Below are 12,701 nucleotides of genomic sequence, written 5' to 3'. Positions count from 1 at the left end.
CCGGACACATAGCAAACTCTCCTGTTACTTGCACATCTTCCTCTCTCCCAGAGTTGCTTCCGCACAGAACATTGTAGAACTAAAAACTAACAGCAAAGCAAATGTCTTCCTAAGAGTCAAAACTTGCTTGCACACCAAGAACATGGAAGATTGTGTAATCATCTGATGACTCTGAATTATTTCTTAGAGCTCCCCAGATACTTGATTTGTTTTTCAGCTAAGGTACAAGTTCTAAATTCCAGAAATAAATATTTCATAGCGTGGCTTCATTGTGTACATTTCCTTCTCCATTTGTGCCACAGGTGGGTGGTGCTGCAGTGATGGCAGTTGGCATATGGACCCTAATTGACAAAAGCGACTATCTGAATATCCTGGCATCTAGTACATTTGCCGTGTCTGCATACATCCTGATCTTTGCAGGAGGTCTTGTGATGATTACAGGTTTTCTGGGATTCTGTGCAATCATCAGGGAACAAAGGAGCTGTCTTTCCGCAGTAAGTAACTGAATTTTATATTTAACAAAAGCCAATGCTTACTAATAAGAGTCTAATAAACCCTATTTAGAAGAAAGAAGGGCAGGTACAGCATTCTGTTAGTGCCTTCACTTGGCCTGGAGGTGAAACATAGTATGAAGAAATGTATCTTTTACGAAACAAGCAGCATATTTTGAAGGTGGCTTCCCAGTATACCAAGCATTTTGTTTTGTATCTGTGATGCAATTGAGAAACTATTGCTGGATATCCGTAAAATAAAATCAGCTAAAGTAACTTTCAGCAATTTTGTGAAATCCAGGTTGGTTTCCAAAAAGCTCTAAAGTTACTGGTGAAAATGAACACAAAAGCCTTTCAGAAAAGGTGCTGAATGCCACATCCTAAACTTTGTGTTAAGTGACAGCAAGATGTTGCAATCTTTCTGCTTATGTGTTTTCCTCCCTATTTCTTTCCAAAACTTCTGTAACGTAAATGTTTTATATTGCATTTCACTTCAGCCTTCAGAACCAATATAGCTCAGAGGAAGGAAGCGGGAATCTATTCTAGCTTGTGCATTATTGATAGAATTATTTACTAAATGCCAATTAAATGGTCACTCAGGCTGTGTCTGGACTACACTTCTCTGTCAACAGAGAGATGCAGATTAGGCATATCGAAATTGCTAATGAAGCGGGGATTTAAATATCCCGTGCCTCTATTAGCATAAACTTGACCACCACTTTTTTCGACATGGAGTTTTTTCGGAGGGGGGAAAAAAAGGCAGTCTAGACGCAAATCTGTCGAAAATAAAACCTTTTTCGACAGATCCTGTATTCCTAATTTTTTGAAGAATACAGGATCTGTTGAAAAAGGCTTTATTTTCGACAGATCCATGTCTAGATTGCCTTTTTAAAAAAAAACAAAAAAACTCTGTGTCGGGAAAAAAGCAGCGGCCATGTTTATGCTTATGAGGCGCGGGATATTTAAATTCCTGCTTCATTAGCAATTTCAACGTTTTGCATCCCTCTGTCGACAGTTGCAGCTTGGAAAACCCATTGGAGACAAAGGAGCTGAGCAGAGTTATGGCATGATCTGAAGACACATAAAGTCAACAGCAACAGAAGTTCTCTTTGAATGGAGGAGAGAGGTGCATAATGACACCTAAACAAGCTTGAGCATTGTACAACACAGGCTGTGTAGAGAGTCGGGGCAGATCAGGGAAGGTAGGGTGGGAGCTTTGCATCCCGAGTGCAGGAAGCTCCCGAGGCTTGACGGAGACAGGTCAGCCAGCTCCGGGCTGGGAAGGGGAGGGTCAGAGTGGTTTGTGTCCCTCTTGCCAGGGATAAATGCTCTGAGCCAAGCTGCATCATTCCAGATGCTACAATGGCTAATCTAGCCCCTTGTGATCCTGGCCTTGCCTTCATCCCAAGCATCTGTGAAGCTTTGCACTGCCTGAGTATGTGTAAGATGTGGAAAGTTGCCACGTATGTGCGGTTTACAGGGCATAGTGTGTGACATTCTCTACCAGTGGAGTGAGCAACCTGCCTCCTTCAGGCTGCATGCGGGCCACAAGACGTTTTGCTGACGTTGACGGTCAACAGGCACTTCCCCCCTCAGCTCACTTTGGCTGCAGTTTGCCATTCCCAGCCAATGGAATTTGTGGGAAGAGGTGACTAGTACGTCCCTGCTGCCCCATTGCCTGCAGGCACCACCTCCACAGCTCCCCTTGGCCAGGCAAAGCAAACCATGACCACTGAATGCTGCAGGGGGAAGTTCACCAACATCAATGTTGGATGGTTCGGGAAGGCACATGATGCCTACTTCTTTGGGAACTCTTGCCTCTTCCGAAAGATGTACGCCGGCACTTTTTTCCCACACCAGACAATCCGAGTTGGAGAGATGGACGTGTCTATTGTGATTCTGGGTGACCTAGTCTTCCCCTTGCTCCCCTGGCCCACAAAATCCTACATGGTTAGCATGGACCCTAGCAAGGAGGAGTTCAATAACAGACTGAGCAGGTGCAGAATGGTGGTAGAATGTGCATTCGGGCGTTGAACGGGAAGTTCAGGAGTTTCCTCACCCACCTGGACCTTAGTGAGTGCAACATCTCTTTTGTGTTAATGGCATGTTGTGTGCTCCACAAGTTGTGTGAGAATAAGGGGGAGACTTTTTTTGCCAGGGTTGAGGTCTAAGGCAGAACGCTTAGTCAGGGACTTTGAGCAACTAGACACCAGTGCCATCAGGAAAGCACATCAAGGAGCTGTGCTCATCAGAGAGGCCTTGAAGGACAGTTTTACACAAGACAATTCTGAGACTCTCCCCTGTGGCTCTCCACAAGGGGCCCTTGCATTCCCTGTGTGCGCCTTTTATGCCCCACCTCTCCCTTCCCCTGTCCTCCCTTCCTCTATTCTCCTCTCCCCTGCAGAACAGACAATAAAGAGATCATTTATTCGGGGGGACGTACCACAGGGGAGGGAATTGAAATAGAACATGGAATGGGGGGGGGAGGCTCAGGAATGGGGCTGGAACTGGCACTTTCCTCCGGCCACCTAAGCAGCCCTCCACCCCCATGTTCTGGAGCCTCGGCAGCTCCTGGTAACCCTTGCAGTAGAAGCTATGGAGCGGGCAGGAATGTAGATGATGGCCCGCTCCATGCCCGCCGCTATGCCCTGCATCATCATGGGGAGGGTGAAGAACATGTTCTCCTGTTGGCATGTGAGCTGTTCCTGTATGGTCTTTCTGTCCTCCTACACAGCCCTTCTCTCCTCCCGGTCAGCTGCCGCTCCTCCTGGTCGGCCTGCCACTCCTCTCTCTCAATGACCTAATCTAGGCGCTCTGCCTCGACTTCCTGCACAAGGGACTAAGTCAGACCATCTGCTCCCTCATGAGCTCATTCTGGTTTCTTTTTCGCTTGCAGATCCTGCTTAGGTGGGTAAATGCAGTGGGAGGTGTGGCGGGGGGGAGGAGGGTGCGCCCAATTCTCCACTGTCCCAGTTGTGAAGAAAAGTTACAAGGGCAGTCATCACAGGAGACACTTTGTGTGGTTCCATGACACCAGACTACTTACTGGTGGCTTGGTGTGGGAAGGTATCCTACCACAGAGGCCGGAATAAGGCTAGCCTCTCCAGGAACCATATGAGAAGGATTGAGGGGTTCCTGTGTGAGAGCTTCATGGAGCTGAGTACTCCAGCGTGTTGCACCGTCTGCAGACATGTGAACAAGCTGCTCCATGCTCCCCAGCACTGAGTATGCTGAGAGAGGGCATGCCGTCCCCTCACAGCTGATCATCTAAGCCCGCCTGTCATTAGAGAAAGTTAAAGAACTCACCAGAAGTGCCCTTCCTGGGGTCATTGGTGGACTGCAAGACACGTTTGGGGTGAAAGGCTCTGAAGTGAGGAGCAGCTCCTGGCCCTTGGGCATTGTCGCCTGGCTGGCTGCCACCTCCTCCATATCTTCGTCATCCTCCACCCCACCCTGCTGCAGGCTGACACCAGGCATGTCTTGGCTGGACTTGATGAGTAATGTGGGGCAGGTGACCGGCGCCCTTCCCAAAATGGCATGCAGCTGGTTGTAGCAGCAGTAGGTTTGAGGTGCTGCCCCAGAGTGTCTGCTCTGCTCCCTAGCCTTGTGGTAGGACTGGAGTAGCTCTTTTATTTTGAGCCTGCACTGCTCCAAGTTCCTGCTATGGCCTTTGGCCAAGAGGCTGGCAGCAATCCTGCCATAGATGTCAGTGTTCCTTTTTTTGGTGTGGAGGTCTTAGAGGATAGACTCCTCCCACCACACCTCAATGAGCTCCAAGATCTCTCCTTGAACTTCTCCCTTGCTGGAGCTCTCCTGCATCCCTGGGCAGTGGAGGCCATTGAAGCAGAAGTGCTGGCAGCCATTGGGATGTCTGAGGGGATGTTGGGGGTGCTCATGTCTCCATGTGCCGGTCGCTTGCACAGAGCTCATGAAGCTGGTGACGTGGGACAGACACTTCCCCAATCCTTGGAACTTATAGAGCCCTGTGGGAGGGGGGAGCATGGAGACTCCACATGCGGCCAGAGCAGTCATAGCGGACAGCTGCAAGAGGCCTCCCGGAGCCCAATGAAGTTGAGCCCAATGAATCTACACTGCTGTGATTGCAGGCATGCACAGTCAGTAATAGCATTGCTCTTCATGAAAAACAAGACTACAGTGTTCAACTTCTGTAGCCCCTAATTGCAGAACAACGAGCTTGGTAGTGTGGATGCGTTGCTTAGATAATCAACCATATGGGGCTAATTTCAGAGAAATCCTAGTGTAGACCAGGCCTGTTTGAGCTACCTCTCCCCTTTTTGCATTGAAAGGTATCTATAAATATTTTTTCATATTCATATAACTTTATAACTCATATATAACAATAAGCTATTCTTTCTGTAGCTGTTAGCTCTTGTTTGAAAAATGTTGGCCAGCTATAGCTTTCACTGATTTAAATTGAGTAAGGACTTTCAGTTTAGAATCATTGATTTCAATGGAGCTTGAAAGAACTTAGAAACTCTCAAGATCATGACCTGTGTGTGTGTGCCCATGAATTGACTTCAGGTAGATACAGGGGAACCTTCTGTAACAGCTTGAAAATAAGTATGGTGCTTGGCAAAGGCAAGCCCAACATGTCATACTGTGACTATTTTAACAGTACAGGCAGTCCCCGGGTTACGTACAAGATAGGGACTGTAGGTTTGTTCTTAAGTTGAATTTGTATGTAAGTCGGAACTGGTACATATTGTAGGGGAAACTCTAGCCAAACATTTCTCCAGAGCTCAGTTTTATTCTCCCACACCTCACTTCCCTCAGTCCTTTAGTCTCAAGCTGAGGTGTCTGCTGAGAAAAGCCGTTCCGCATTTCCCTGGTCTGCTGGGGAGAAGCAGCTAGTGCGGGGTTGCCTCACCCCGTTTGTAAGTAGGGATCCGATGCAAGTCGGATCCATGTAACCCGGGGACTGCCTGTAATGACATTAGTTATGTTTGATTAAATACAGTAATGTTAATAAGAGTTGTATAGCAGCAGTAGCCTAAGAATTTGTACAATTATTGCTTGTGGATGTACAATAAAATCTAAATCTGCAACACTGTCTGCTAAAATGATGAAAGTGCTTAAAGAAAGATTTAGATTTATTTTTCCTAATTGACTGTTCTCAAACTGGATTTTCAGCAGACAGTTTTATTTACGAAAGTGTATTCATTAGCAGTAATTTAGTAATTGTCATTCATAGAACTCTAAGTGCATCACAAAGAGAGGGCATATTTATCCCCATTTTTAAGAAGGAGCAACTGAGGCACAGAACAGTGAACTTATATTCTTAAGAACCTCACAAGTCATTGTCAGAGCTAGGAATAGAATCCAGGTTTTTTGATTCCCGATCCTGTCCCCTATTTCACCAGTCACTAAGTTCAATTCTACCTCAAAAGATATTTAAAGTGTTATTTACAATTCCTGATCTCAAAACTAATACTTGTATCCGTTACAAAACCAAAAATGAATGTATAAGTGACCCTTTTATATGTAAAAACAAGAGCAGAGGCATTTCACAATATGGAACAGTTATTTAGGTAAATAGTAATTGACCACTGGTTTTATTTCCCTACTCCTTTAAATAAAAAAAAAAAAAGGAAAAAATTCCTTCTGTAGAAGAGTCATCTTTCATTTAATTTTCTTTTCCTTCACCTAGTTTCAGATTTGAGCATTGACGTATTACTGACACTCTGTACGTTATAAAGGCAAATGAACTAATGAATAAAACTTGGCTGCACAGGAGTGCTCTGAGCCAAAATGAACTCCTTGACTAATATGAGTAATGCATTGTACAAAAAGGCTGCCATGTGGAGCCATTCGTTATCCCTATGCATTTGTTATAACTGGGAGAGAGAGGGGTACTCACCTTAAATAAGCCAAATTATATTTCCACCTATTGCAAGACTACACTGAATAATTATTAAAATGAAAGTCATAATGAACATTGAAGCAAATTGCCTCCACTGGATTTTTTTCTAGCAAACAAACATCACATAATGATTGTCAAAAAATAGAAAGTTTTTTTTCCAGTATATGAATTGTACTTTTAAACTTTGTAAGACTTACTCAAATCTTTTGGTGGGTCACACAAGAGAATGGGTACACCAATATCATCTAGCTGTTGTAAGTTTAGGGCTAGCATGAAGTGCTAGCCTATTTGCCTACAAATAAATTGCAAGTGCAAACATGAAGGCATTTATTAGGGCTGGATAAAACATTTCATTTGAAACTTTTTTTAAGGAAAGCAGAAACTTTCACAAATCTAATTTTGTCAAAAACACAATTTTCTCATTGAAAAACCTTTGGCTTTTGTTTTCACCAGTCCTATTTAGTGCCATCATGTTTGCACTTGCAATTCATTTGTAGGCACAAATGGAAGTATACGTTGTGCCTATACCAAAAATCCTGTACAGATTGAACCTTTCTAGTCTGGCATCCTCGGAATCTGATCAGTGCTGAACCCCGGAGGCCAATATTATTTAGCAGCATTACCCACACTTCTACTGCTTACTGGGCTCTTAGAAGACATTTAAAGCTAAATTAGAGCTAAATAACAGCACAGAACACTGAGACTGGGGACTGTAAACAAATTTATGGGACCACAGGAAACTTGGCCACACCCATGATAAGTAAACAGATGTTGCTGGACCAGAGAGTGCTGGACTTGAGAGGTTCAAACTGTAGCTAAGAAGTGTAAGTACACTTGAACCTTTTTAATCTGGAAACTTTAGGAAACAGGCTATACCAGTTTATGGAATTTTCCAGACCATGGATGTTTGCCACAATGAAGAGTGTGCTTGGATCACAGGTGCACAGATAAAGGACGTTCAAGTGTACTCAGCTTTACATTAGCAACAACTACATTCAAGGGTCATATGTTACTAGAACAAAATGCAGACCCTTTTTGGAAACTAAGATCTAAGATGAAAATCATGGGTCGGGAAGGGCAAGTTTTAAATTGTTGGTCACCAAGTAATTTTGTTTCTCTAAACTAAATATTTTTAAGGCAAGAAATGGCAGATCAGTTCTATTTTTCCTCTTACTGCCAAGTCAGAGGTGAGGCTCTTACTATTTAGTTACATGCTTCAGGGAACACCAAGTTAAGATCGAGCGCAATGAGTAACTATGGCTGTTGTGTTATTAAAGAAAGGAAAATAAAATATTAAATAAAACATCATACTACCAAATACAAATGATAAACTGGTTTATTTATATTATAATTTCTTTTGACTATCTTTTTGTGGAGATCTTTTGCAGAGATTACATAATTCAGAATGGGCCACCTCTAGGGGGGGCTTCTTTTTGTGGTAAGTTAAAATCAAATGCATATTGTTTGCCAGAATTATTGTGATTTCAGTTTTAATATCTGATCAGGCTACAATTTCGTCATAGAGGTTGTGTAATTCATGGAATCTGTGACTTCCAGAGACCTCAGTGACTTCAGGCCAGGGTGGCTGGGAGCTACAGAGTACCTCTGCCATCCGTACCCCTCCCGAACCCCCCCGTCACGATCTCTGAGCCATACCTGCTGTGGGAGATGAGGACCCTGATACTGCCTAACCGCTGTGGATGGAGTGTGGGCAGTTCCCATTTTGTCACAGATATTTTAGTAAAAGTGACAGACAGGTCACAGGCATCAATGATGTTTTTCTTTACTGCTCATGAGCTTCCCGTCACATTTACAGTACTAAAAATATCTGTGACAAAATCTTCTGCATTAGGTACCTAAAACTGGTTAAGGATGGTTAAAATAATTTGTTTAAGGGCAAATGAAACCTGTCTAGTCAGTAATTATATTCCAAACAATTTATTTTTGGGAAAAGTAAGTAATTTTCACAAAATCCTATGAAATTGAAGAAGATATGTAAAATAGTTATTTAGCTTCTTAAGTAGCTTCTTCTATTTGAAGACAGGCCAATAACAATATTACGAATTTTAAATCCAGTTATATCCAGTTATTTCTTTGTTTACTATTTAGCCCCTGTCTTCTTTCCATGAATACATTGATAAGGTATCATGGATATCTGGTGAATAATAGGAGAAATTGTTAGGAACTTATGTTACAACCTCATTTTAATAGATCAATAAAATAATTGTACGAGTTTAAATTTCATTTGCTGGAAGTATCTTAGTAACATTTCTTTCACTAGTTCATGTTAAAATTTTTGGAAAGGTTTCCCTTAGATTGGTTTCTTTTTGAGTCTTCATTGTTTTGCTTTTTATTCATTTATTTGCGGCAGAGTGCTTGTAAAGAAGGACAGGATGAGTCATGGAGTGCTTGCTGCCTATGTAAGGTAGCCCAGGGTGTTTACTCTGCAAAACAAAACTCCACATGCTTATTTCTGCACACTCTGGTTCTTTGGCTGGAGGTTTTAATGTGAAATGCTTCAGGCTTTTGAAACCCCTCTGTGGATAATAGGGACCAGATTTTTAAAATATTTAGGCAAGGGAAATCATGCATCACATAAGAACAAAGGCTCTTAAAGTAAGTTGTCGTGGGATAGGAGGGAAGGTTCTTTCATGGATTGACAACTGTCTAAAAGACAGGAAACCAACGGTAGGAATAAATGGTAAGTTTTCAGACTGGAGAGAAGTAACTACAGTAAAACTCGATTGGTCTGGCATAAAATGCTCTGGCACTCCTGATGGTCTGGCACCATCAGGAACCCAGAAGTGCTCGGGGCAGCTGGACAATTGGAGCTGCTCTGCCCTGGGCTTCCTGGAGTCAGCCGCTGGTCAGTTTCAGCAGCGGCTGACTTGGGGACGCCTGGGGCAGAGCAGCTGGGGTGCTGCCAGGTTGGTCTCTCAGCACTGAGGGCATGCTACCGGACCAATCTGGCAGCACCCCAGCTGCTCTGCTGCAGGTGTCCCCGATTCAGCCGCTTCTGAAACTGACCAGCAGCGGCTGAATCGGGGACGCCTGGGGCAGAGCCGGACTATCGGTAGGGGGGGCTATGAGGGGCCTGGGGTGGCATCTCTCCACCCCACTCCAGACCCCTCATAGCTCCCCCTTCTGATAGTCCAGCATATCTGATAATCCGGCACCCCCTGGGTCCTAAAGGTGCCAGATTATTGGAATGGGGTCTACTGTAATGGGGTCCTCCAAGGGTCTGTCCTGGGACCAATCCTATTCAATTTATTTATAAATAATCTAGAGAAAGGAGTAAATAGTAAGGTGGCAAAATTTGCAGATGGTACTAAACTGCTCAAGATAATTAAGACCAAAGTAGACTGTGAAGAGCTTCAAAAAGATCTTGCCAAACTAAGTGATTGGGTAACATAATGGCAAATGAAATGTAATGCTGATAAATGTAAAGTAATGCACATTGGTAAAAATAATCCCAACTATACATAAAATACGATGGGGACTAATTTAGCTACAACTACTCCAGAGAGATCTTGGAGTCATCGTGCATTGTTCTCTGAAAACATCCACTCAGTGTGCAGCAGCAGTCAAAAAAGAAAACAGAATATTAGGAATCATTAAAAAAGGGATAGAGAATAAGACCAAGACTATCTTATTGCCTCAGTAAAACCGTGGTACGCCCACATCTTGAATACTGCATACAGATGTGATCACCTCATCTTAAAAAAGCTATATTGGCATTAGAAAAGGTTCAGAAAAGGGCAACAAAAATTATTAGGAATTTGGATCAGGTTCCATATGAAGAGAGATTAAAAAGACTTGGACTTTTCATCTTAGAAAAGAGGAGACTAAGGGAGGGAAAGATAGAGGTCTATAAAATCACGACTAAGGTGGAACATGTTAATAAGGAAAAGTGGAACGTCCAAGAACTAGCAGTCACCAAATGAAATTAATAAGCAAAAGGTTTAAAACAAACAAAAGGAAGATTTTGTTCACACAGCACACAGTCAACCTGTGGAACTCCTTGCCAGAGGATGTTGTGATGACCAGGACTTGAACAGAGTTTAAAAAAAAGAGCTGGATTGATTCATGGAGGTTAGGTACATTAATGACTTTTAGCAGGATGTGTAGGAATCCTGTTTCTTTTAGCTTGTCTCTGTTTGTCTGGAAATGGATGACAGGAGAGGGATCACATGAGGATTACTTGTGTTCCCTCTCTCTGGGGCATCTGGCATTGGCCACTGTCTGCAGACAGGATGCTGGGCTAGATGACCCAGTATGTTTTCAGAGTAGAGAGTGATAAATATTCATAAGTGATCTGAAAAAAGGGGTAAATGGTGAGGTGACAAAAATTGCAGATGGTACAAAATTACTGAAGTCCAAAGCAGACTGAAGAGTTACAAAGGATCTCACAAATCTGGGTGACTGAGCAAGCAAGTTGCAGATGAAACTCAATGTTGATAAAATAGAAATATTGCACATTGGAAAACATAATTCCAATTAAATATACAAAATAATGAGATCTAAATTAGCTGTTACTACTCGAGAGAGATCTTGGAGTCCCTGTGGATAGTTCTCTGAGAACATCCACTCAATGTATAGAGGCTGTCAAAAAAGCTAACTGTTAGGAACCATCAAGAAAAGAATAGATAGATAAGAAGAAAGTAAATATCATAATGTTGCAACATAAATCTGTGTGTGCTGTATCTGCAATGCTGCATACAGTTCTAGTCACTTCATTCCAAAAATGATATTAGAGATGGAAAAGGCACAGAGAAAGGTGACAAAAATTAAGGGTATGGAACAGCTTCCATATGGGAAGAGATTAATAAGACTGGAACTTTTCAGCTTAGCAAAGAGATGACTAAATGGAGTGATGATAAATGTCTGGCGAGTATGACTGGTATGGAGAAAGTGAATAAGGAAGTATTATTTACTTCTGCTCATAACACAAGAACTAGGAGTCATTAAATGAAATTTGACAAGTTAAAACAAGCAAAAAGAATTACTTCTTCAAATGTCGTGGTTACCCTGGCAATGAGTTCCACAGGTTATGTTCTGAAGGCCATAAGTATAGTGGGGTTAAAAAAAGAACAATACAAGTTCATAACAGATAGGTCCAGCAGTGGCTATAAGACAAGATGTTAGGGATGCAGCCTCATGCTCTGGGTGTTCCTAAGCCTCCAACTGCCAGATGCTGGGACTGAGAGGGGATAGATCACTTGATAATGGCCTTGGTAACTCATTCCCTTTGAAGCACCTGGCATTGGCCACTGTCAGAAGAGAGGATACTGAGCTAAATTAGACCATTGGTCTGACCCAGTGATGAGATTTTTCAAAAGCTCCTAAGACATTATGGAATTCAGTGAGGGTTAGATGTTTGACTCCTTTTGAAAACTCCATTAGATACTTATCTGCATCTTCAGGTGCCTTTACAAATCCCACTCTAAGGCTGTGTCTACACTGCACCCCTTTTCCGGAAAAGGGATACAGATTAGACAATTTGGAATTGCAGATGCCGCGGGGGACATTTCTCTAGTTAATGCTATGTCTGTAGGTTGAATAATTTTATGATGTACTAGATGTTTAAAACCATCTCAGGATTGTTGACTTCCAAAGCTAGGGACTATAGTGTTTCTCGGTCCCAAAGATTGTTCTCTCACACATTTTTGTATAAGAGAGTGTGCATCTCTAACCATTTAGAAGCAATGTGAAATTAGTTTATCGATCATGTTAATCAAATTAGGAATGACATTTTTTTCCTGTAATGGATATGCACAGCAGTTTTGGGGCTTTAAAGAGGAATTAATCCCACAGGAGTGTCAGAATGTTGTTGGAAAGCTTATGTGTCAAATTGTCTAATTTGATTAGCTTGTTTGAAGTGGGTGAGGAAATTGCTGTTTCTTTGGCATAATGTGCACTCTGTTACAAAGTGCTCTGTTTGAGTTTTGCACACTTGACATGGATACAGGAAGCTATTTCATCAATGTCCATCAGCTAGCTGTACAAACAAATTGTATATCTGTCTCCAGGCAGTCTCCAGAATGGTAGGGTTGTCAGATGGTTTCAACAAAAATACTGGACACACTTGACATTACATCACAATCTGCATTACAGCTTCTTTAGAAAATACCGGACATTTATATTTTTTCATTTATATTTTCTAAATTTGTTTCGCGATCAGACAGCTCAAATACTGGACACCTGGCAACCCTACAGAAGAGTGACTGTGTTCAGAAAAATGGTGCTGTGGAGTTTTTGAGCATTTTGTGTCTGTTTTGTGTCCCAGATTTGCTCAGGATCCAAACAGATATTTTCTGCAAGACCCAGAA

General features: G+C 42.5%; 1 protein-coding gene across 21 annotated transcripts in view; it reads left to right on the top strand.

The window, feature by feature from the left end:
- TSPAN11 (tetraspanin 11) overlaps positions 1–12,701 on the top strand; it is a 271,525-nt gene that overhangs the window by 128,646 nt on the left and 130,178 nt on the right. For all 21 annotated transcript variants that reach the window (XR_012896381.1, XM_075900444.1, XM_075900518.1 and 18 more), the window contains one exon: positions 303–494. Coding sequence is in view for 20 of the 21 variants with exons in the window: in XM_075900444.1 (XP_075756559.1) it covers positions 303–494 (192 nt within the window). In the remaining variant the exon portion in view is untranslated. The remainder of the gene's footprint in view (positions 1–302; positions 495–12,701) is intronic.

Source organism: Pelodiscus sinensis, chromosome 1 (genome assembly GCF_049634645.1).
Source record: "Pelodiscus sinensis isolate JC-2024 chromosome 1, ASM4963464v1, whole genome shotgun sequence".
In the NCBI taxonomy this organism is placed as follows: Eukaryota; Metazoa; Chordata; order Testudines; family Trionychidae; genus Pelodiscus; species Pelodiscus sinensis.
This window is presented reverse-complemented; position numbering and strand designations above follow the sequence as displayed.